We start from the raw sequence: 23,383 nt of genomic DNA on the forward strand, positions 1-23,383 counted from the left end.
GCTCACACCAGGCCTTTGGCAAGGGCATATCCAAATTCATAACAGAGTGCAGATGAGAAGTTTGACTGAGTGCCTGTTCTACGTGGGCTTATCAGTTATGTATAAATATGCATAGCAACATTTCAGTACCAAAGCAAAAGGTTAAGCATGATACAAGTAGAAATGAACCCTCTAGAAGCTCTATAGTTGTCTAGTTTCCTTTTATGCCTTATGGAGAAATACAGGTAGTAAGACAGGTATCAGGTGATTTAATTCATCCAGTACAATTATTTATCCTAAGTTAACAGAAACTGCCTGCTGAAGGTCCTGTATCTCTCCATCAATGCTGAAACACATAGAGTTAGTGCAGACAAACCTGCACTAAAAGCAAACCACAGCTTTATACTCTATTTAGCATTAATATCCTTTCTTATGCTTACTAACACATCACGTGCCCAAGTGCTTTATTGACTCCTCAGCTTTTGGGACTCATTTATCCAAGGAAGGAAAAAAGGTAGCCTAGCACTGACATCTGCCTGTGCTCAGATATATGGCCAGGGCTGTGCAAATGCTGCTACCACCTGGAGCAGCAGGCTCTCTGTTGCTTGTAATATTAGCTAAAAATACAGTAACATAGAAAGTTAGAGAGAGACTGACTGAGGAAGCAGCCACCACAGTCCAGCACGTATATTGCATAAAGCAAAAATCAAAATCAATAGAAAACTAGCTTATTATTTCACTCCTAGTACTGAAACGGAAGTACATAAATTCATGTCTCAGTTACTGCAGGAAGAAAAGGTACAAGCACATACTGGACATTGATAATTTTTTTAAAAGAAGACAGGTGTCCGTACAGTCACTCACAGAGATCCAAAAATCCCAATGTATACATGCTGAAGACAGCTTGCCGTCTGAAAATTATAATTATGACTATGCTAATAATCATGACAAGTGGATAACCATCAGTCAGTTCTAATTTTCAGTGACTAGTCCATATGCAAAAGAGGAAAGACATCAATGCAAGTAGTCTCAAGATTACTCAAAAGCAGAAAGATTTAATTTCAGAAAGGTGATAATGTATTAGGGATGAATGATAAAATGACTGTTAGCTACCAGAAACAGATATAGACTGTCTTTGAATTTAAGGCACGGTCTGTCTTCTTTTTTTTTTTTTTTTTTTTTTTTTTTTTTTTTTTTTTTTTTCCCCTTTCGTTCTTTATATAGCTATGTTAAAGCAAATATAAAGAGGGGAAGCTTAGATTGGATGTTAGGAAAGGTTTATTCACTGACAGGATTGACAACTCTGTCAGCTCTGTCTTAAATTATAGTATAAGGAGAAAGCCGCCTTCAGATACTGACATTTAGTTATTATGAAATCTTTCTGTAGGATAAGTTTTTTGTAGGATATGTTTAGCTACTTTCTTTTAGTCTTACATATGCCCAAACATTTTGATGTTGACATGTCACATATAACTTATCTGTATTTTACTTCTTGGACTGCACAATCCATCATAAAACTGAGCAGAACACAGTGCCCTCTTCAAATGCAAAATGGCAAAGCTTTGATACTGCCAAATAGATCTTGACTTTTCAACATGAAACAAAACAAAGTACTACAAAGGTTTATCAGGAGGATATCATCTTATTTTACATACCAATGTATTTGTCTTTCATTTCCACTTGTCCTCGTTGTTTCAGTTTGGTGTCCTTTTTAAGAGAGGGTGTTGCCACTGACTTTTTTCCTTTACTATCTTTTCTAGTTGTCTTACCAGGAGATTTAGCTCTTTCTTTTTCTTTCTCTTTCTCTTTTTGCTGCTGTTCTGCCTGACAAGACAAATAAATGAAGTTCTCATTATAGCCTTCGTGCAGAACAAAAGTCATACTGTTGTAAAATTTTAGGTGTTCAATTTTTTTATTTTAACACTTTTCCCTCTCAGCTGCTATAATATTCATGTGGTAGATCTGTCTTGCACACGCTGCTTTTTCCTACTCAAACACATCATATAGTTATTTATATGTTCTTACTCAGTCATAATGCTAAGACTTCATATTAAAAAGGAACTACAAGAGGTAGCTAGACAGTATACCCACCAAACTAACAAAATGTATATGGGTAGAAAGATAAGTAAAAAATCCCTGTGCCTTGGTTACTTTCACTACAGCACTTGCATCAACCAGAAACCTTCCCTGGACTGAGGGGAAATACAGCAAAAAATCAATATCTGTTAATACCTTTAACATCTCTGTTAACACTCTTAACTATAATGTAAAATGGTACCAGCACTATTTTTCTTTGACGCAAATATCTGTCTAATGCAAACTAGAACCAAGAGTTGTGTGTTTACTTCACACAGGATATTACTCAGCCATTCTCATTATTTTACAACAAATACACCAACATAAAGCTCTTCCAGTAATTTAAGAGTACAGGATGAAAAAAGATTTTGTAAGTATCCCAAATCCTCGCACTATAAATCCAAAAAATTTGAGAACCTGTCTAAAATTAAAACAATCAAAAAAATATTAAGGTAAAGTAGGTTTTGTAGAGCAAGAAAGTTTCCACCTTATTTTTGCCCAGCAGAAACACTACATTTGAACTACATAAAAATTACATTTCAGGATTATAAAGCTATACTATTTTAAAGCTATTATTTAATTTAATAAAATAAAAATATTAACTTACAGTTGCAATCCTGCTGATGTCACTTTAAAGGCTATTAAAGCAATCAGGAAAGCCCTTCATGCAAATGAGAGAGAGCTGTTAACGCTATATAGTTGCTTTCCCTAGATCCAGATGGAATGTCGTCCTAAGTTTTAGCTTTCATGTTTTCCAGATTCTGTACTGTATTAGTATATAAGTCTGAACTTCATATAAAGTGTTAGCAAGTTCTCCTCACAGTTTAGTTAGACAAAACAATCCTTTTCCAGCCCAAGAACCGAGGACACTGTGACAACTTCAGGCCCAAGAAGTACAAACAACAGCTAATTGAGGAGAGCAAACTGGGAGGATGGGACTTCATAACCTGAAGCCGTAATTGGACAATCAACCCCAATATGTAAAAGGCCCAAAACTTATAAAAGTGTGAAAATGTGTGACCCATCGTCCATCTTGGGCATAGCCTGGACCAGGCTCTTGTACTGCCCAAAGTGCGTCCTGTAATGATCTTTTAATAAACACCTACTTTATTCCTTTAACACTGTCTAGCCTCTGTTTCAGGTCACCCCTTTAGGCATCAGAAAAGCAGACTTTCCAGCTGTGGAAGTTGTTTTTAGTTCAAATTCAAAATCAAAACAGAAAATCCTGTTTCCTGCTTTTCCCCTCCTTCTTTAATTTCCTTTCTGTAAAATTTAGAATTGTCTTCGACAGATTCTTGAAACTATTGCCACTGTGTAATGAAAGATTTGGATGCTTTCATTATTTTCTTTCAAATTTATTCCACCTTTGACATTTCAAATTAGAAATTTTGATAGCAATTCTTTGAATTCTAAGCTGATGAACACACCAAACAGATGATACAATCATCATGCCACAAAGTTCACAATCAACTTCATCTATTGCATCTGCATCATTTTAAGTAATTCTTAAATAAGCAGAGACATTTCTGAACTTGCCAAGATTCTAACAAAGAACACTACTTGACCTTAATACTTTAGAAAGTAAAAGCCTCTCCTTTCTTGGACTCTTTCCTTTTCCTTTCAATGTCATATTTCTCCTTCCCTACAAGGTGCAGTTTTTTCTGGAGTTTCTAATAATCCACTAACTTCTGCAATTTTGTTATTTTAAGCTTCACATTACAAAATTTTACTACCTCAAACAGTTTTCTAATTCTGAGACACTTTTTTTTTTTTTTCTGCCTAATAAATACTTGCATGTCTCAATTTACGACAAGCTCCTGTTCCTAATGAAATACAAAAATTTCCTAATGACTTATTTCTGGTTATTTACATATTAGTTCTGCTGATCCATTCTATTAACTGGTATCTATTAAAAAAAACCAAAAAAAAAAAAAAAAAAAAACAAAACAAAAAAAAACCACCAAACCACCAAGGGCAGATATGTTTGCTTTCTGAGAACTGATTTGTGAGTAAATCCTATTTTCAACACCCAGATTGTTGGCAACAGAACTTGTATTGTACAAGCTAGTTGGAAAGGATTAAAAAATTTATGGCAGCCAATTTAGAGATAGAACTCTAAATTAGAAGTCAGTTTCTGCCCACTCTGTACTCAGAGCATCCTCATATCCAAGAGCCTCCCAGCTCTTGACTCTGTCCTTCAACTGCTCCTCCCGTGTTTGCCTGTCACACATTGATATAGATACCATTCAAAGGAGGTGACAACTTTTGCAGACAATTTGGCTAAAACAGAGAACTGTAAGTGCCAGAGACTCTTCAATGTCAACTATCCTCAAATTAACCAGGGAAATAAAATTACAGTTACAAGACTAATTTTGCTAAATCAAAGCTCTAAAGACTCTATTTTAATAGTGAAGTGCCACTAAACTTCAAATTTTTGTTTGACAGTTTACTTAGAGAGAGAGTTTACTTGAGAGAGTTCAGAGGAGAGGAACATGCATAGTAAAAAACGAACAACCATGACACATATTTGGGTTTGTTTAGCTAAATATGTAATAGATTTTTGTAGAATGGAGTGTAATGTCGTCCCCATGCACAGGGAGAACTGAAAGAGGTTTAAATGAGAGTAGGGTTGGTAGGATCAGAAACCTTTTTCAAATGTGTGCGTTGCAGAGATGGTTCAGAAATAATACTGATTGCCATGGAAAAGCAGAAATACAGCACTGGAAAGTTTCAAAAAAAGGTTCAACAAACATCTGCCAGGAATAGTTTATGTAAATATTATCCTGCCTTAGTGCTGAAGGATGGAAGAGATAACTTCTCCAAATTCCCTCCAGAGAGAGATTCATAACAAGAACCCTGCTATAGTCTGCTCTGCGTCTATCCTTGATACCTCCCAAGTAACGACCTCTCCTACCTTTACTTCAGCAGGGATACATTCAGCAGAAAACCTGTTCCTACCTCTGTTTTCTATTGGTCCCAAGACTCAGCTAAGGCATTACTAGCTCTCACTCTAGCAAAGCTTCTTCTATAGTATCTTTATTTTCTTTTTTTTCCCCAAGTTCTCACTGGTATTTGAGTAATTGAGAACGTTATCCACAAAACCTAATCAACTTTAAAAAATATCTCTAATCACATTTCTCTTTAATTATAGTTTTAGAAAGCCAAATATGAGAAGAAAGCTGAATTTATGGAAGCAACACCAGAATAGAAGTGTCTTCAAAAATGTAATGTTCCTAGGGCATACTATAGTACCTTCTTTTCCTCTTCTCTTCTGTTCAGGTCCTTCTGTTTGAGACAAAGCAATTGAAATTTCAACAGCTTGCCAGTCAGTGTTACAGGAATTTCTTCACCCCTGTCCAGAAAGGCTTTGGCTAATTCCACCACCTGCAAAGGCAAAAAAAAAAATCATAACAAATCTACTACATGCATAGTTTTAATACTGCACTCGACGCATATTTATTTGCATGCTGAAATGAGGAAGTGCTATCCCACATTGTACCATGTGTGGGTTAAAATGGCCACATTTCCAGAAAAAACAACGTATCAGTAGGACACACCATTATTCTTTGTGTCTTTTGTTCCAAAGACCTCAAATAGAGTTATATCAGCTACAGTATGAGATAAAACTAGAATGGAAAAAACCTTCCATGATTTACGAGAAAGTCAACAGAGTTCTCACAGGAAAATCTAATTTTCTTTAGGTTTTAAACAAAGGAACAACATTAAGCAACTACATATTATAAAGTAATAAATTAAAAGGCCCATAACAGATAGCAAATCAAGGGGAATCGTTTGCAGTACGGTTTACAAAGTGACCAGTGTCTGAGGGACTAGCCCTAAATGAAAGATAAAAACTTCTTGAAGGGAATTTGAGAGGGTCTGTCTTGGTGAAAACACACCCCCTCCCTGTGTAATTCTGATTCTGTTGGTATGCAGTCTAATTGGGGTGAAATAAGGCTATTGAGTTTTCTTAGGGTGATGACAGCAGCGGGAACATACAGCTGCATTGTCCAGATGTGTGGCATTGACAGGCTGTTTTATGACTATGTTTTTTACAGCTTGTTTCCACTAAATTTCATACAACTCACTAACATCTGGGCCGTTTTCCTTGGAGCCTCATAACTACTTTATTTACTGCGAAAAAAATAAAATAACATAAAAATACTGTTAAAAAGTTGTTATATGTTTCTTTTCACTTGTGTTGTCTCTGTAATAAAGTTCACCTATGTAGGAAGCGCTGTTGAGGAATAATATAACCATAATATTTTCTTACTTTTGTTTTTAAGCAACCATCAGCTTTATTTATAATCATGGGCTGAATTAGGTGTTACTCAAATGTTCTGACATGTTTCTCTTTTCTCCTCATGGAGCAATTACAGTTGGGCACATATGGTGTCAATTTTGCTAGCTAACACTGAGACAATGAAGGTGCACACTGCATCTCACTGAACTGTGTCTTGTCTAATGCAAACACCACCATTAGCTTTGAGCTTCCATAGATTCTTGCCTAGTTTAGGAATTTTCACTTCTCACCTAAGTGTAGCCACTAAAATGCTTCTCTGAATAAAGCAGAGTCCAGACCATTTTATGCCAAATTATTGTTTCATGCAAACAAAAGCAAGGAGCAGAAAAAGAAACGTCTTAAAATTCAGGTTTTTCTCAAGCCGCATAACAAGGAGACAATCCAAAATATATGCATTTAAAAACCCTTCCAAAACAATCCTGCTCCTGCAACACAAATAAGTCTAATGATCTTAACACACATAAGGGAAAATTCATCATTATTAAAAAGAATTTTGCTTTGCATGTTATGTACTCAAAGTAAGACTGGTCACTAGCTCAACAAGCCAGTCACAGAAGGCTTCCAGAAAGACCCACTGACATCAGAGCCACAGCAGAAAATCAAGGACATGTTAAGAACAAGACTTACCACAGACTGTGGGCACACTAGGAACTACTAGTTATTAAAAAACAAACAAAAAAAAAACCATCAAAAATCACACAGAGCTAGGCACACAAATCTGTGCTCTGAAAGAAAGAGACTTTGGTAGAAATATAGAAATACAGCAATCTCCCTCAGAGATAAAAATTCTCATAAAAGTGGGGGGGAGGGGTTGGTGGTTTTTTCTGGGTTTTTTTGGTTGGTTTTTTTTTGTTTTGTTTTGTTTTTTTGTTTCTTGGTGGGTTTTTTTGTGGGTTTTTTTTTGTTTGTTTGGTTGGTTGGTTTTTTTTTTTTAGAAATGATGTTAACAGCCTATGGAAAATGATGCTTCTCACTGGCCTAATGTAGACGAGTTGCATATTTCTTGAAATACAATAGAGGGGAAATGGAGGGATTCTGGAAGGATTCCTGAAAAGTATATATATAGTAACCCATCTCAATGGCAGTTGCTGATTTATTGTCCATGAAAGAAAAAAAAAATGTGCTTAGATTCTTAAATCCCGTACTTTCTGAGAATTTTAAAGTATTTTACCAGTCAAAAGCAATGTCTAATAATTATTCCTATTTTGTAGATTTTGTAGAATATGGGAATGAATACAGACTTGAAGAAGTACAGTGGGAAGGAAGGACAGTTTTTCTTATACTAGCCATGAGAAGTATAACCAAAACTATTTAACAGGAATACATTCCATGATTGTGGAAAGAGGTCACACAAATAAAACAAAGACAGAATGAGTGCACTGCATTTGGCAATACAAAGAAAGCAAATATCTTTTCATGCAGAAATGTAAAATATGCTTCATACAGGAGGAAATGAAAACCAGTCTGAAAGACAGACCATAGATCAATCCATGCGCAGTAGATAAAAGAAACTAAATTTATTACATATCCATATTTACTTCATCTGTGATCCTGTGAATTACGCAGGCACCTGGCATAAACAATTGAAAAACTACAGAGCCTCAAGTGAAAAAAAAATACCAAACAAAACCCTCAAGACAAAAACCTCAAAACAAAAACTCGGTAGGAATACAGAAGTTTTTCAGATACCATGAAGTGGATTTGTTACAGATTGGCTACACTTCACCCCACCAGTGATGATCTTTTTCTTATGTGAGAAACCATGGACAACGTTAGTTAGGTAGGGCCTCTTTTGCTTTAAAGCAAGAGGAAACTCAGCATTCCTCACACAGCAGGGGTCACACTGGTGAAGTGCAGAAAGGCCTGGGTGATGCAGTATTTGATCTCATATGGTGGCAGTACGAACCACGCAGAGATTTAGCTGTCTGGTGCAAAGGGCATGTATTTTGAGCCACTCAAACACTGCATGAGTGCTTGTAAGTGACCCTACACTACTGACAGATGTCAGTGCCACCGAGATAGCAGATAGGTCTTAAAAGTTGGGGAAACATTTAAAGCCAGAGTCCTTGTGCTATCTTTCTTTGAAATGCCTCTTTTTCAAGATACAGAACCATTGTGGCTGCCAAATCATAATCAGAAAACCTTTCAAAAAAGATAAATTCGATTATAAACTTTTACAGCTTTATTACTACCTGGCAGCAGTAACATCACTCGCTAGGAACAATGGTCAGCCCACTTCACAGTACAGTTCTCCCATACCCAGAGTGAGCTTTCTAAAGCCCTGTCTTCCCTCTTTTTCTTGAAATTGTAAGAAATCCAGACCATCACATATGCCTCAGACTCATATAACACTTCCTAAAAGAAACATAATAGTTCCTGGGAGAACCAAGTAAGAAAAATCCCTTAGTTGCTGACACAGTTCAAGTTAATTTGAAGCAAGATAGTTATCAGTCAAGAGGTTCTGAGGATTACACAACCAAGTTGGTAATTCAGATGTATTTGCCTAAGCAAAGTAATAAAAGGAGAGGGGAAAAAGTGATCTTGACCTATTACAATCTGCCGTCAGTCTTATCAGTCCTTCACAAGCACCTTTTAAGACAGACTAGGGGACAAAAGCTGTCGGATAATTGTTTTTTCCAAAGAAGACCACTTTACACATACTATTAAATATTTCTGACTCTGCCAATGTCATTTCATTGACTAAAGCATACTACAAGCAATCATTTTGAAAGAATACCAGGACGGATCTGAGTTAACAGAAATAACTTTTTTTTTCAGATGACACCTCCAGTGTGTTGAAAGAATTCAGTTTCTCATATCAGACCTAACTTCATTTTAACTCTCAGAACCTCTTCCCACCTATGATGTCAAAAGACCACTTACTTTGTCATTATCTTTCACTAGTGAATTAATGACTCACGGTTCAAAGACAGCTTAAGGACTCATGTAAAAATCAACAAATCAATTGCATATCTGAGCAGAGCTCTAGATAATGCTTGTGTATCCATAAGATAGACTCTAAAACCTAAGATAAGCTAAATGAGCAATCCTCGTTAATTGGTGAAGATGTATTCCAGAGAACGAAAACAATTAAATAATTAAAGTGGATTTGACGACTCCTTGTACTCCATGGAGTCCTTTTCAACTAAACCTACTAAAATGAAGCAATACTGAGCAAATATGAACACTGTTCATATGCTAAATATCTTCCTTTCTATTGTGATAACATTTCTCAAAGCAGAAGCAAATGCCTGCTTGTACTCTAGAAAAATAACTTGTCGCTCATATGAGTGACTCTGTTTTTTTGCCAAAACACAGCACAGCTTGATCTGGTTAGCTGAAACCTATTAGAATTATCCACTGTAAGAAAGTCTGCTCTCTAAACCTCTCTCTACAGAAAATCTGCAACCTGAGGGGCTATTTTAACTGATTTAGTCCCAAGGAAGATCTATGAGAACTTTCTAACACACATGTACAACATTATGCCAAGTACTTAATGTTTTAAGAAAAACAGAAATGGTGAATAACCTAATTTCAGTAAAAATGAGATAATACATTACATAAAAATAAGGAGGGCTTTATTAGAGAGCTCATACAGGAGCTCTTACCATCTAGGATGCTCCTCCTATGGCTCCCTGACCATTAGCTGCTATGAAAACCAAACTGCTTTAAGGGACACAAATATCCAGTGACTGGAAAGATCTGTCACTGCTATCTCAGGAAGGATTTCTATGCACAGGGAAGATTTTCTCACGTGACCTTTCATATATCTGTTTTCTTTCAACACTGACTGGGGGGAAATAGTTGAAACAGCATTTAAGTGATTTCAGAAGAACCCCTACAGAAACCCCTCTTTCTCCTTTTAGAAAAAGAGGACAGGCCAGTCTGTTGTGATTTGCGCCCAGATGAAGGGATATATTGCTATGATCAAATACTGAAATGTTTACATTTCAGTGGGATGAATCTGCCCAGCAAATCTTTCCATTATGGCACAGAATATTTTAAGCTTCTGAGAAGTAAATTGTCTCCAGCAATTTCAGCCAACTGAATCCACACAAGGAACACCACAAGGCTAAAGGATTTAGTCATGCTTCTCTAACGTTGCATCTGGCTAGGAAGAGAACCCAATCAGAGGTGGAACAAAAAGATTAAGAAACAAAATTGCCTCATCAAACCTTGTGCTGGCAGAACTCATCCAGCTACATCTTGACAAAGTTTTCTAAGCCGTGACAGAATATTTGGGCCAGGTAGTTGCAATGGCCTTGGCACCACAAAACTGGGCAGGATCTTTCCACCTTGGCTCCTTGGTTGGTCTTTGCCACAGGGCGCCTTTTTATTTATTTATTTATTTATTTATTTATTTATTTATTTATTTATCTGGTGACAAAGGATTCTGGGATTAGATGCTGTACTTGAAAAAAATGTCCTTAATGAACCTATTTTTGTCCTTAATGAACCTATTACAGCCCCCCCAAACTTTGAAGACAAAAACCCAGAAGATAGCATTGCCTTTGGCTACTTCAGAGAGTCCCTCTAACACTTCAAGGACGACATTCTCACAGACATAATTGTTGTTTCCTCTAGTTACACAGGCATCTCAATGAAACCTGCACAGAAAAAGCAAAAATTTGATACCAATTTGCATGTATGCAGGAACTCTTGTAATCTGTGAAGCAAATTCAAAGTCTCACCAGTGTTCTAAAGCAGATTTGAAATAGGTAGATGAATTTCAAAAGGTTATCGTCTTTCCTAGAAAATAAATTGTCAACAATTTGAGCATTACAAATGGCCTCAAATCAAATAATTACAGCTAACAGTAATAAAATAATAATGCATGTTTCTAAAATCCTAGCTTTAGGATTCTATGAAGAGTCACTATTCTGAAATGAAACTAGAAGATGTGCATGTCAATTGCCTCATGTAAATAATAGAACCCAACCTCTCAGATTTTAGAAAACAAAATTAGGAAACACAAGTTGTTTTCCTGCTCAAACTCAAGACTTCCCACCCCCCCCGTTTTAACATTTAGAAATGCTGGTACTTCTTAAAATGACACATTGCTCCTGGAAAGGAATACTGAACTTGAGACACTTAAACTGACGGTGAAAAGCTACAATATATTGCACTGCCTGGTTCATAGTAACAAGAGTTTCTTCTCATGGAATAATTAAATCTGAATGGAAGGCATACAAATTGATAACTTAAAGGACTACACAGGCCACTTTATCATGCAGTGGCATCAGATGCTCTGAAAATGGCAAAGGCTGATGAAAAGACATGCTAAACCTAAATTAACCAATTCTTTCCCTAACAATCTTTTAAGTAGATTGACCTAAATACTGTGAACCAGCAGGCAGAGTAGTTAAACCCTCCTCAGAAGATAAGACAGTAAATACTTCAGGTAAAATATCACCTCATTTAGTGGGTCACTTATAAAACATCCTATATTCTGTACTATAAACTGGTGGGCGCTTGGTAACGATGTGAAAACAGAGGAGTAGATAATGCCCACAGTAGGATTTAAAGTCCCTTAACCTTCCCTGAAGCCAGTACCTCCCTAAAAGGCACATTCATTTAACAACAATTCCCAAGTGTACACATTAAACCTCTGTGTATCCACACAGTGTAATAAGGGCCAAGTCCTTCTGCAATAAAATTCTCTTCACTTGCATCCACACAATACCATTTGACAAAGGCTGACTGGAGAACTGCTCCATTTTATTATGACATTTAGGAGTGTAGTATGAAATTTATTTTGTACTGGAATGAAAAATAAAATTAAGCCTTTCTGTCCTTTTAACCATTCAGCATGGCTGCCAAAGTTGTTTCTAGTGTCAAACCCTCTCATGAAAACAATGACACCATATAAGTTTTGGCTCCTGAGCTGTTCCATTTTACACCAACTTCTAAAATTAATTTCATTCCATTGGAATGAAAACAAAATCTTTCTAACTTGCATTAGGAAAATAATTCTATTGACATGCATATATAGAGGCAGAAGGTTTGATTTTTATAAGATAATCTTTACTTTTGAGAAAGCCTAATCTTAACCATAACCTTTGTTATGGTGTTTTGTCATAATCTACGCGCTTACACAAAACCAGGAAAGTTTTGATTACATGCTTCCACAAGAAATAAAAAGGCTTTCTTAAAAACACTCCTGACTAGCATTATGTGTGAAACCTTTTTCTCCAGTGCCCCATATCCTGCCTACTACTGAGTTTGCTCTTCTCCAAGTGCCAGACAACTCTTCTGAGCTCATACTTGGTGAAAATATTCCTTCCCATAAGTGTTACATCTCTGACATTAAAAGTTCCCTTCCACCGCAAACAAAACTCAACGTTTTTGATTTTTCAACCCAATCATTACTATAATGAACACAAATAAATGCCTACTCCATGCCCCTAGTGCTACCCTCCTTTCTTCTGATTTTTCTGAAGATATTGTTAGACACAATGATGAGAGTCTAAAAAAGGGACATAGACAATAGAACTATATAAGGGAATAAAAAGGTATGAGATATTTAAGACCTTCTGAAGAGAGGATATGAAAGATATTTAGATAAATATCTATTCTTAATTTTTTAAAAAATGAAATTTAGGTCATTGGAGCGAGTAATAGAAGGTAGTTTTGAATAATTATACACATGCATACACATTTAAACACATATTTTAAATATATTGATTACCTAACTGTAATTACATAAAATAATATAATTTTACATAATACGATATACAAATTATATGTAACATTTCATAATATCGTCATATAATTCATCATCTATCCTGGGAAACACATATTCAGTTCCAATCTAAAGTGGACCTTCTCTCTACATCACAATGTGATCAGCACTTCAAATAATCTTACCAGCAGCAACCCTTACTTCATAAGTCTACACTCTACACGTTTCTAGCAAAGCATAAATCCACAGGAATGCTTGAATGCTTTACATCCACTGCTTCCTGGCTAAATTTATTTCACTTTTTTCAACTTGGGCTTGTTAATTGTTATGTTTTACCATCCTACAGAAGTTCTTAATATCTTGGTTATATATTTTGTGTTGGAAGTGACAGAAGAGGAATCTGTTTCATGTACACCCAGAAAACTCAAGGATTCTTCTATATCTGCTACAGTCTATTGCCTATTAAGGCAAGAAGTACTGTGAACACTATGCAATTTCCCAAGGATTATGGCAGCACAATCTTAGGAGGAAAAACAGTAACAACAATAACAACAAACCCAAAGAAAAAACCCAAAACATGTACGACATAAAAAAATTTAAAAACAATAGATTCTATTTCTAACCAATCACTTTTTAGTCCTTTAAATGAGCTGTACAAAACATAAGCTAATTAAGATTTAAATGCAAGCACTCAACTGAGCTGGATTTTAATGGCAAAACTATACATATTATGCTTGGCAATAGAAGGATCTAGTTTGGGGATCTCTTTGGTTTGTTTATTGAAACTGCGCAACTAGTTGATATCTCAGTATGTCTGGTGATAAGGCTTGGCTGTTATGCATCGTGACAGTAAGCCTGGAGCTTCTCTTGCTTTTATCCATCCAGAGGTTTGAGGTTTCTGAGTTGACACTGCTTCCCTGTTGGCAAGGAGGTAAAATAAAGTGAGGCTTTGCATGAAAACAATCTGCCATGCAGATCTGGAACAGGAGAATGAAAGAGGTCCCGTGTTCACCCAGTGATGACAAAATGTAGAATGATTTGTAGTCGAAATCTTGTATTATCTTCTGTTTAAATATTTACAGTTGCAGCATGTGATTTGAAATCTAATGCTTGCTTGCTAATCACATGTGAATATCAGAGATAGTTCATATAAATCAGCTGGGATTACAAGATCCTGGATAGTGGAATTTAGAAGTCCTCACTAATTTGGATTCGATGAAGAAAGGAAAAAAAAAAGAGAAAACAGATGACAGCAGAGATAAGGATGAATTTATTTTTTAACTGTATCAGAGGAAAAAAAATCATCAACATGGCATAGGTATGGTATTAAACTGAAACAACAGAAGAGTCAACATAGATGCAGGAAAAGTAGAGCTAATCAGTGATTATTATGGTTTATATTCAGAAAACCCCCACAGATAATATGGTTGTCTCATTTCATTAAAAGCAATTATTTACAACTGCATCAATAGAAAGTTGCAAAAAGGCAGCTTTTAAAGCTAGGAATACCAAAAATCAGTAGACCTGGACAATATAATCGAACGATTAAAACCAGGTAGCTGAGGAACTCTTTGGACTACAAGTATTGACTTTAACCAACTCTTGGAGAACAAAGGCAGTTTTACAGCAAATAAAAGAAAATATCACAACACTTAAAAAAGGGAAATTATTTATATTGGCAATGTAAGGCTGATCACAACAAAGGAGATGTAATTTCCTTAATATCTTAAAAGAGGATTCAAAAGACAATATATAAAAGGATGGTAAAATAATTGTCAATTCTATTTTGTTCTCTTAAAGAAAAAAAAATAAGGAGGCCTTTTCACAAAGAGAATAGCTTCCTATGGCAAGGCTGCAATTCCATTTGAAACAGAAAACATGATATAGTGAAAACCAGAATTCCCTAAGCTCTGTGGTCTTGTATAGGAAGAAAAGAAAAAGAGGAAAAAAACGGCATCACTGCATTGGCATCATTTAAACCTACACAGGTTGCAGGTTTAAAAAAATGAAAAAAAAATATTTGCTGGAAACTTCCAACTGCACCAAACACTTCCACGACATCTGAGGTCCAAAGCCTAGGTAATCCATCTACCTTTTCCTTCCTTTCTAATATGAATGCCCTCTCCAATCACCTCCTCCTCCTACCTCCTGCAACATATGGGAGATATATATATATATATACACACACACACACACATAAAATTTATATTTACATATATCAATAATAATTATACACACACAAACAGATATATATAATTCTGCTATGCCCAGGATCTTTTTGAACTAATATTGACCTATAATTGTCCTCATGAAATCATAAGTCTAGGGAGGAATACCGGAATGCACTGCACACTGCTCATGCTGCCTCTCACCCTGAAAATGCAGGAGATGCCAGCAGAGTTAATTATCATCCTGGTGATTAACAGATGGGAAAACTTATTTACAACAGATTTATGCTGCTCCAGTCTCATGGAATTCCAGGACGAGAATGGGACACAATTTGGATTTGGCATCTGATCTGATAATGTTTTTCAGTTTGGCAACTATAGCAGAAACTTTACTGGGAGAAACAATAACTAATATATGAATTCTTGTCTGGTAGTAGAATAAAGCTTAATAGTTTTAATTACTTTTTGGTTAAACAGGATGACTTGTCCCAGAGATGAGTCAGAGCAGCATGGAAGGATGCTTCTGTTACAAGATTTTAGTTTTGCTGGCTTCTCAAGCACAAGGACGTGTTTTGATGGCAACATTCTGGAATCCACAACCAAACAAAACTCCTCTCATCTCTGCCAGTTGCGCTTTTTTCATCTTTCCATGACGTTTTTCCCAAGCATCTCAGCTTATCTGACAGAACCACAAAACTCTTCCACATCTCTCCCTCCAATCCCACTCTCTCTCATGGCCATGACCCATATTCAACTGTTCTTTTCCAGCAACATTATCCATCTTCTTCCAGTCATCTCATGTGAAGAGGCCTCATGAGGCTCCATCTGTTTTCATAATCACCACGGTACTACCTCACAGCTCAGGCTTGTTTCTTTATTAGTTTGGGACACGATTCCTTTTCAGAATTTCCCAGGTAACACAAAGGCAACTTTCTGTTCCCTGTCCCAGTAAGTCCATCAAAACTGCAAAATAACTCTTACAAGAAAAAAAAAAAAAAAGTCCTTTAATCCACACAGGCCCTGAACTCAATCTCACCACAAGTTTCAAGGGGGAAGTAGGGGAAATAAAAAAAAAGTATCAGCCTCATGAACAGTTCTAGTGTGGAAAACTTAGTCTTGAATAGATTTTCAAAATTCAAAGTTTGGGAACTAGAACACTTGTAAGTACTTAAAGAGCACAGCTGCCTATCTCAAACACTGTTAAGGCCACAGAAGGATTTTGCCATGAGATTAGTGCAAGGGAATGACAGGACAATGCTAACTCCAGGCCTGGTGGAGGCAACATCCGGCTAGCACATCCTGGGACAATATCTGGACAAAAACTCCCACTGTGGCAAACTGTGTGAAGAAGCAACTGCTTATAGGCAGATCACCAGCCAAACAAAGATCACCCCAAGGTTTGGGAGAGATGGCATCTGCGGCCACCAATGACCACCAAAGCCCCACCTAAATATTCCTCTAGATACCTGAAATTTGGACTGTAGACAGCATAAGAAAAAGGTGTACTATTGTCCAGGTGCTATCTCAGATCTAGGAGGAGGTTCACAAAGCCTAGGAAAAAGAATGTGATAATGGATACAAATGGAGAATCTATGGGCTGCAAGGACAGCCGACTCAGCAGCTAGGCTGAAAACAGTTCCAACTGGATAAAAGGTAATTCTGGCATGGGAAGGGAAGGTTGTGAACACTGATCCCAGAAACCCACCAACTCAAGAGAAAGACTGAGCATGCAGACTAAACAGCACGAGAGGTGAGGTAATCATTAACCAATGCCATAAGAGAACTGTGCAGCCAGCAAGCATTAATTCCTTTGTTTGATAAAACGTAGAGATAATGAAAAGTTTTGAAGGACCTTGGGACCTCCCCCCTCAAAAAGCCCAGAATGGAGGACTAACAGGATGCTGCTGGATCCACAGGTGGTGTTACTTTCTACTTGAACACTCTCTCTCCCCCCTCTCTTCTATTTCTAATTCATCGTTAAATAAAATCTTTACCATTGACTTCAGCATATGGTCTTGTTTGCACCTTAATTTGGGCAGAGGCATCTCTCAATTATCAGATCTTAACAACACTATCATATTTAGTAGTGGCAAAATATCTTAGTTACACACAAAGTTATTAACCTTAATAAGAAATTGACCCAACAAACAGGTGTGTAAACAATAAAAAATACACACCTTGCTGATAAAATGCATATATTTTTAGTTGTAGGTCTTGTTAGAAAAATTGTACCTTATAAATGATGAAATCTGTTGATATATTACAGGAAGCATAATACTTTCCCTTTCATATATAAGGGAAAAAATTAATTCCTCAGCATCTTTATGAGAAAATAAGCCTATCATCATTCAATTAAGCGCTAGAATTAGTACAAAATTCCCAAGCAGGACTCCTACCTCCATCAAGTCATGTAAGAGTCAGAGAAGGTGTTAGACACCTAATTCTCCTGGATTTGGAAATCTTTTAGCTACATATTTATTAATCCTGCCCTGAGCCTCTTCGTTTTGTACAATAAGAGTGATATGAGACACAAAACAATAAAATGATAGAAAGTCTGAAGGAGAATAACTTGGAGCAGACAGCAGGAACTATTTTAATATGATATATGATTAGCTTGCAATGTATCATGAGCAATTTGTGAAACGTTCTTAACTTCTAGGCGCTGCAGATTGCTGCACTGAAATTCATTAACACCCCTGTCTTTCAGTAGATGCAAAGTGTAAGACCAACGGCATGGGTAACAATATTCCTACTAACACCAATAATAACCACACTGCATTACTATGCACGTCATTAGTCCCAAATTCACACACACATATATGTCATATGTTCAAAGATCATTAAATGTCAGGAATCTCAAAGTACTTCTAAAAATGAATATGGAAACTTGTGGAAATGGCAGCATGTTGAACCCTGCCACAGAGAACTGTATGTGGCAATGACAGAAATGCTTCTCTCAGAAGAACTTTTCACAACCCTGTGCTCTGTGCCAAACTTCTGTTTGTTTATCTTTGCTAGTGAAAGCAGTGAAAGCTTTCACTGCTCAAACTGCACATGGAACGTGTGTGAATGTTCAGGAACAAACCCTGCCCAGAGAGGTGGGATCTTAAAGCTGTGGCAACATGATCGATCTTTTAATTTGCTACAGCCTGAACGGAAACTGAGTCCAAGCAAAAGGTCAGAACAGGCATTTTATATTCTGTGCTAAAGGAGGGGTGGAAAAAAATGTCTTTGAGGAGCAAAGTAAGTAGCTAATGAGACACAGCACTGACAGCTGGAATTTAATAAGTGTCTACTTCACAAGGAAAATTGCTTTCAGTAATTAAATACAGGTATCATACAAAGCTTCTGCTTAGAGACAGACTTCAAAATCCTTCTGTCAAGTAGGACTAAATAAGTTTTTACATACCAGGTAATATAAGGGTGAGTTTGCCTGGGAAGCTAGTCCTAAATGAAGAGGGTTAATTGCATAAAATTCACAGACCTATCAGTGGTAAATAATTCCAAAGGGACTTGTTCAGATAGTAGCCTGGCATTTCTGAAAAACAGACCGCAGCTAAAAAGTGCTGTTATAAAGTCCACCAAAGCCTGAGACACATAAAAAGTTTATTAGTCATTGCAGAAATAAAACACAAACAAAGCCTTTTTAGAGGGATCCAAAATTCTCTACGCTCCGGGTCTGTAAGGACCGTAAAACTCTACCTGAGAAAATTTTAAACAATCTTCTAATTAATAGCAGGATTTTATCACCTCTCACAAGCTGTAAGTAAAACATTAACAGGGTAGGAGGAAGTACTCTTTGTACTAAGCATGATACCAAACCCTGCTGACATAGCCCACATGATGAATCAGGTTACATCAAACTGAGATTATAATGGGTACTAGCACACAGAATAATGTTTCATATAGGGCAGTGCATACCCATAAATGAAGGGATAAGTTTCCCAATTATTGGGAGCATCTGAGAGCCTCACAGGTTTTCTGTACTTTGAGACATCACCATCAAAATATGATCATGTAATATATCCTTCAATAATGAAATCATATACCTGGAAACACATTTTGATCATCACTTAATCAGCAGTCCAACAGACTATTGCTGGTATCACAAAGTAGTTTAATTATATAGATGGTTGAATGTTTTTACCAGCTACATCCAACATATTTGCATTTACTTAAAAATGAATAACAAAACCACAAGGAACTACACACTTCAGTGTAAAAGAGCATGGACTCTGCAATACATGTTTTAACTTACCTCATAGTACATAGGCACATTCTTAGCCTTTTTTCCCTTTTGACCCCCAGATTCTGCAATCTGCAAGTAAATAAAGCATTATAGTGTGAGAAGATTTTATGTTTACCTGAAGTACTTTACTCATTATTTTGCAAACACGACACTCACACTCCAAAACAGTGAGGAATCATATGGCAACCCTGTACCTTAAGGAGGGAGGTTTTTTGAGCAGCACCTTGAAGAGAAGTTTTGTTACAAACTTTGTTTACATGGAGCAGGGCAACTTATTCCATAAGATTTTTTTTTTTTTTTTTTTTTAAACTCCTATGAGTTAGAGCATAGAAGCTGGTAAAAAGTATACAGAATAATTCCTATGAGGAGTGGATGAGGGAGCTAAGGCTGTTTAGTCTGGAGAAATCCGTTTCTCAGGGGAGACCTTGCCACTCTCTACAACTCCCTCCAAGGAGGTTGTAGCAAGGTGGGGCCTCGTCCCCTAGGCAACAAATGACAGAATGAGAGGAAATGGCCTCAAGCTGTGCCAGGAGAGGTTCACGCTCGACTTCAGGAAGAATTTTTTCACAGAAAGGTTTGTCAAGCATAAGAATGGGCTGCCCATGGAGGTGGTAGAGTCGTCATCACTGGCAGTGTTCAAGAAATGACTGCGTGTGGCACTCAGTGCTGTGGTTTGGTTGATAAAGTGGTGTTCAAAGGTTGGACTCAATGATCCTAAAGGTCTTTCCCAACCTTAATGAACTAGTGTAATTTTTGAAACTTCCACAGAGTAGTTTATCACTACCACAGACCAAAGGAGGCAGGATCTAGAAGTGACATCTACAGTTTGGTTCATTATTAAAAGTTACTTTCTTGGAATACCTGTCTGTAAATATCTTCACGTGTTACCACACTGAAGAGCTTTCGCAGTGGCACCTGCACAGCAAGAGCCAGGGCCTGGGTGTGCATTTCATCCTCAATCTTGGCCCCAACGATGAAAGCGATGCTAGGCTTCCAGTCATCCTACAGTCCAAAATAAAATATTTAAGTAAATATTTATAAAACAAAGATTTCAACTCATGCCAACAAAAGTTCTCCTCTGCGGTTTCAAAGAGTAATCATGCAGAGACGGCTTTACGTCTCTTTAAGACATATTAATCACACTGAAATTGCATGCAACCCGAAAAAACCCCTACAACTTTGTCCCGATTCTTTCTGCCATCAGGTGGCAGCATTATGCTACGGAAAACACAAATGCCTGCTAACAGCCTTAAACCTTCGCAGGGAAATGATGCATTACGATATCACAAAGATGTACTAACTTCTAAATGGCATTTGCAGATTTGACAGTCCAGGTAGCAAGCAAGAAGTGAATTTTGAATATAAGTATTATTGTGATGTAGAAAAAAAAATTAACAATTTTCAGCTCCCTCATCCTGCGAATTTGATAATGCCCAGATACTATTTTCTGTACACTGTAGCATTATTTTTATGATGTTTTATGAAGGCGTATTTATGCATAGTATGACTCTTGCATGGCTTCACTAAGTATTCTGAATCCAGAAAAATTACTTTCCAGTGGCAAGTTGTACACTACAATATTGATAAGTTGAAAACTCTAGCAGTTTTCAAACTTTTGCAGTAGCATACACATTACTGTAATGTAATAAAATGTTTTCAGCACTAAAATTGTAGAACAAGAGAAGACTGTAACACTTTATTTAGTGATGCACATCCACAAAAGCTTAAAAGTTAAGTAATTTAAGCAACTTTTACTGGTTACTCTCTTTCATATTCCTACTGGAATCCCTTTCACAGAGTGAGTTGCTATCTCCAGCACATCTACATCTCACTCTGGAGTATTCTTTATCAGCATTAGTGATGGCTGAACTAGGAGCATTTGTAGTGATTGTTATGCACAGGAATCACCAATTTTTATTTTTTTTTCCAGTGCATATCTGCATGTAAACTGCAAGGTTACCAATGCAGCAGCATAAAGGTAAACATGGAAAGGGATTCCGTCAGATCAAGGCAGTCCCAGGACAGTCACATTAATCAGGACCAGGCTAAAAAGGGTCACAGTCCAGTGTGCATCATAGCAAGGAAAGTTTTTAAGAGATTTAAGATAGGGTGGTAACTTCAGGATATTGAATATTTTTATATATTTGTATTATGTACAAAGTCCTTTTGGAATAAGACCAAAACCCGAGCTGAGTTATGGTAAAGTGAGGAAAAGGACCACTCTAAGAAAAAGACTCAGATTGTAAGAGAAGCATCTTCTTCCAGTTTTACAGTACCCCTCTTCATTTGTTCCTTTTCTTGGCTAGTAAAAAGCCTACCTAAATGTCTGCAATTTGAGCAGCTGAGGGCTTGGGATGGGAGAAAACCACGGCTGACTTAAGTTTCAAAAGAGTGCATGCTTGCATGGCAAGAAACAGTTTGTCAAACACTTAAGGTAACAAAGGATAACATCACATGAGTATGCCCCATTTTTCTAACAACAGAATATCCAGAAAAACAAAACAGATGTAAAGATCACCCGGGTCATTAAGTGAAACTGCAAGTAGCTACAGATCAGATAACTAATCCAAAAGGGTGCCTCCAGCTCCACACATCTTGAACTTCCTTGATTGTTTATTGCAGCACAAAATAAACCTCAAGTTTTTAAAACTACAAAGTGCTAGAGAGATCAAGCATATAACTGATGCTCTAGGAGTGTGCAAACATGGTGGAATGTAGGAGTGTCCAGCTGCACTGGGGCAGCAGACACTGCTCATTGAAGAAGTGGCAGCAGTAGTGGGGACTGCACCAAGTTCACTGAATTTCATTGTGCTCTTTTAAGTCTTTCTGCCTAAAGCTGCAAGATAGCTACTGGTGCACAGCACAGTGGAAGAGCTCTAGGTATTCTGATATTGTCAACGTGCACAGGAGCTGCAGCAAATCTGGATTAAAGCTATCACTCTATACCTGCCAAGAGCTGGACAGTAAAACTTCAGTATTCTTTGAATAGGAAGTATCTAGATGCCCATGCTTGTGTGGAAATACTTACTAGGCTCTCAGAACTGAGATTCAAAGAAATGCTCTCACGTGGCAGTATCCTGGTGTTCCCAGGGCTGACCAGCAGACAGGGAATCTTTAGAATAACTATCTATCTGTGGCATGAGCTAATGGAGCAACTGTTACCACTACACTGCCCACTTCAGTGAGGACCACCAAGAGAGGGAAACAAGGTTCAGTAAGTCTCACAGAGAGATGCTGACAACTCAACAGCATCAAGAATCAGGAATGTCAGGTTCTACTCAGGATCCTACGGTAAGCATGGTACAGCAGCAATACAGAGCTTACTCCCAGAATTTCCTGGAGTTTTTCAGATATATAAAAAAATATCTAGCAGAAAGTTCTAAAACCCTGCCTTATGGCTCCTTTAGTTCCTCCTTGAAACATGCCGATAGCTTGCTGCTCACAAATTAAACCTGCTCAGCACTGATTAATATCACTGCAACAATAACATCCGTGGAACCTGTCTTCCTCACCATCATCACGCCCCCTGATTTTTCACCCCTTGGTCACAACTGTTCCTAGTTAATTTCTCCTTCCTTTTCCACTCTTTTTATTCCTCATCTGAGTGATGCCACTTGTCTTAATGCTTCCCCCACCTGTGACTTGGTCCCCAGCTCTTGTCCTCTGTCTCCTTGTTCAGCTAGTCTCCAGCTTCATTATCTGATCCCACTTCAGGCTTTCTCCATCCTCAGATTCCTTCTCCAAATTCTTATCCTCTAGCCCATATAATAATTCCCAGGTATTTTCAGAGTTATGGTTGAGCAATGAGACACCCTCCTCCACAAAAATACTCTAAGCCTTTCTAAGAGAATTTTCCTTGTTTCCACTGTGATGCCCATCTTCTCAGCAGTCTGTGACAAAGCACCAAAGCGAAACATCCGAATAGG

General features: G+C 37.2%; 1 protein-coding gene across 1 annotated transcript in view; it reads right to left on the minus strand.

Annotated features, from left to right (window-relative positions):
* SPAG17 (sperm associated antigen 17) overlaps nucleotides 1–23,383 on the minus strand; it is a 91,047-nt gene that overhangs the window by 62,051 nt on the left and 5,613 nt on the right. Inside the window, exons 2-5 of the mRNA XM_058419492.1 lie at nucleotides 20,319–20,459; nucleotides 19,467–19,526; nucleotides 5,308–5,439; nucleotides 1,635–1,803 (exon numbers count right to left, since the gene is read on the minus strand). Of these exons, the coding sequence (XP_058275475.1) occupies nucleotides 1,635–1,803; nucleotides 5,308–5,439; nucleotides 19,467–19,526; nucleotides 20,319–20,459 (502 nt within the window). The remainder of the gene's footprint in view (nucleotides 1–1,634; nucleotides 1,804–5,307; nucleotides 5,440–19,466; nucleotides 19,527–20,318; nucleotides 20,460–23,383) is intronic.

Source organism: Hirundo rustica, chromosome 2 (assembly GCF_015227805.2).
Source record: "Hirundo rustica isolate bHirRus1 chromosome 2, bHirRus1.pri.v3, whole genome shotgun sequence".
Taxonomy (NCBI): domain Eukaryota; kingdom Metazoa; phylum Chordata; class Aves; order Passeriformes; family Hirundinidae; genus Hirundo; species Hirundo rustica.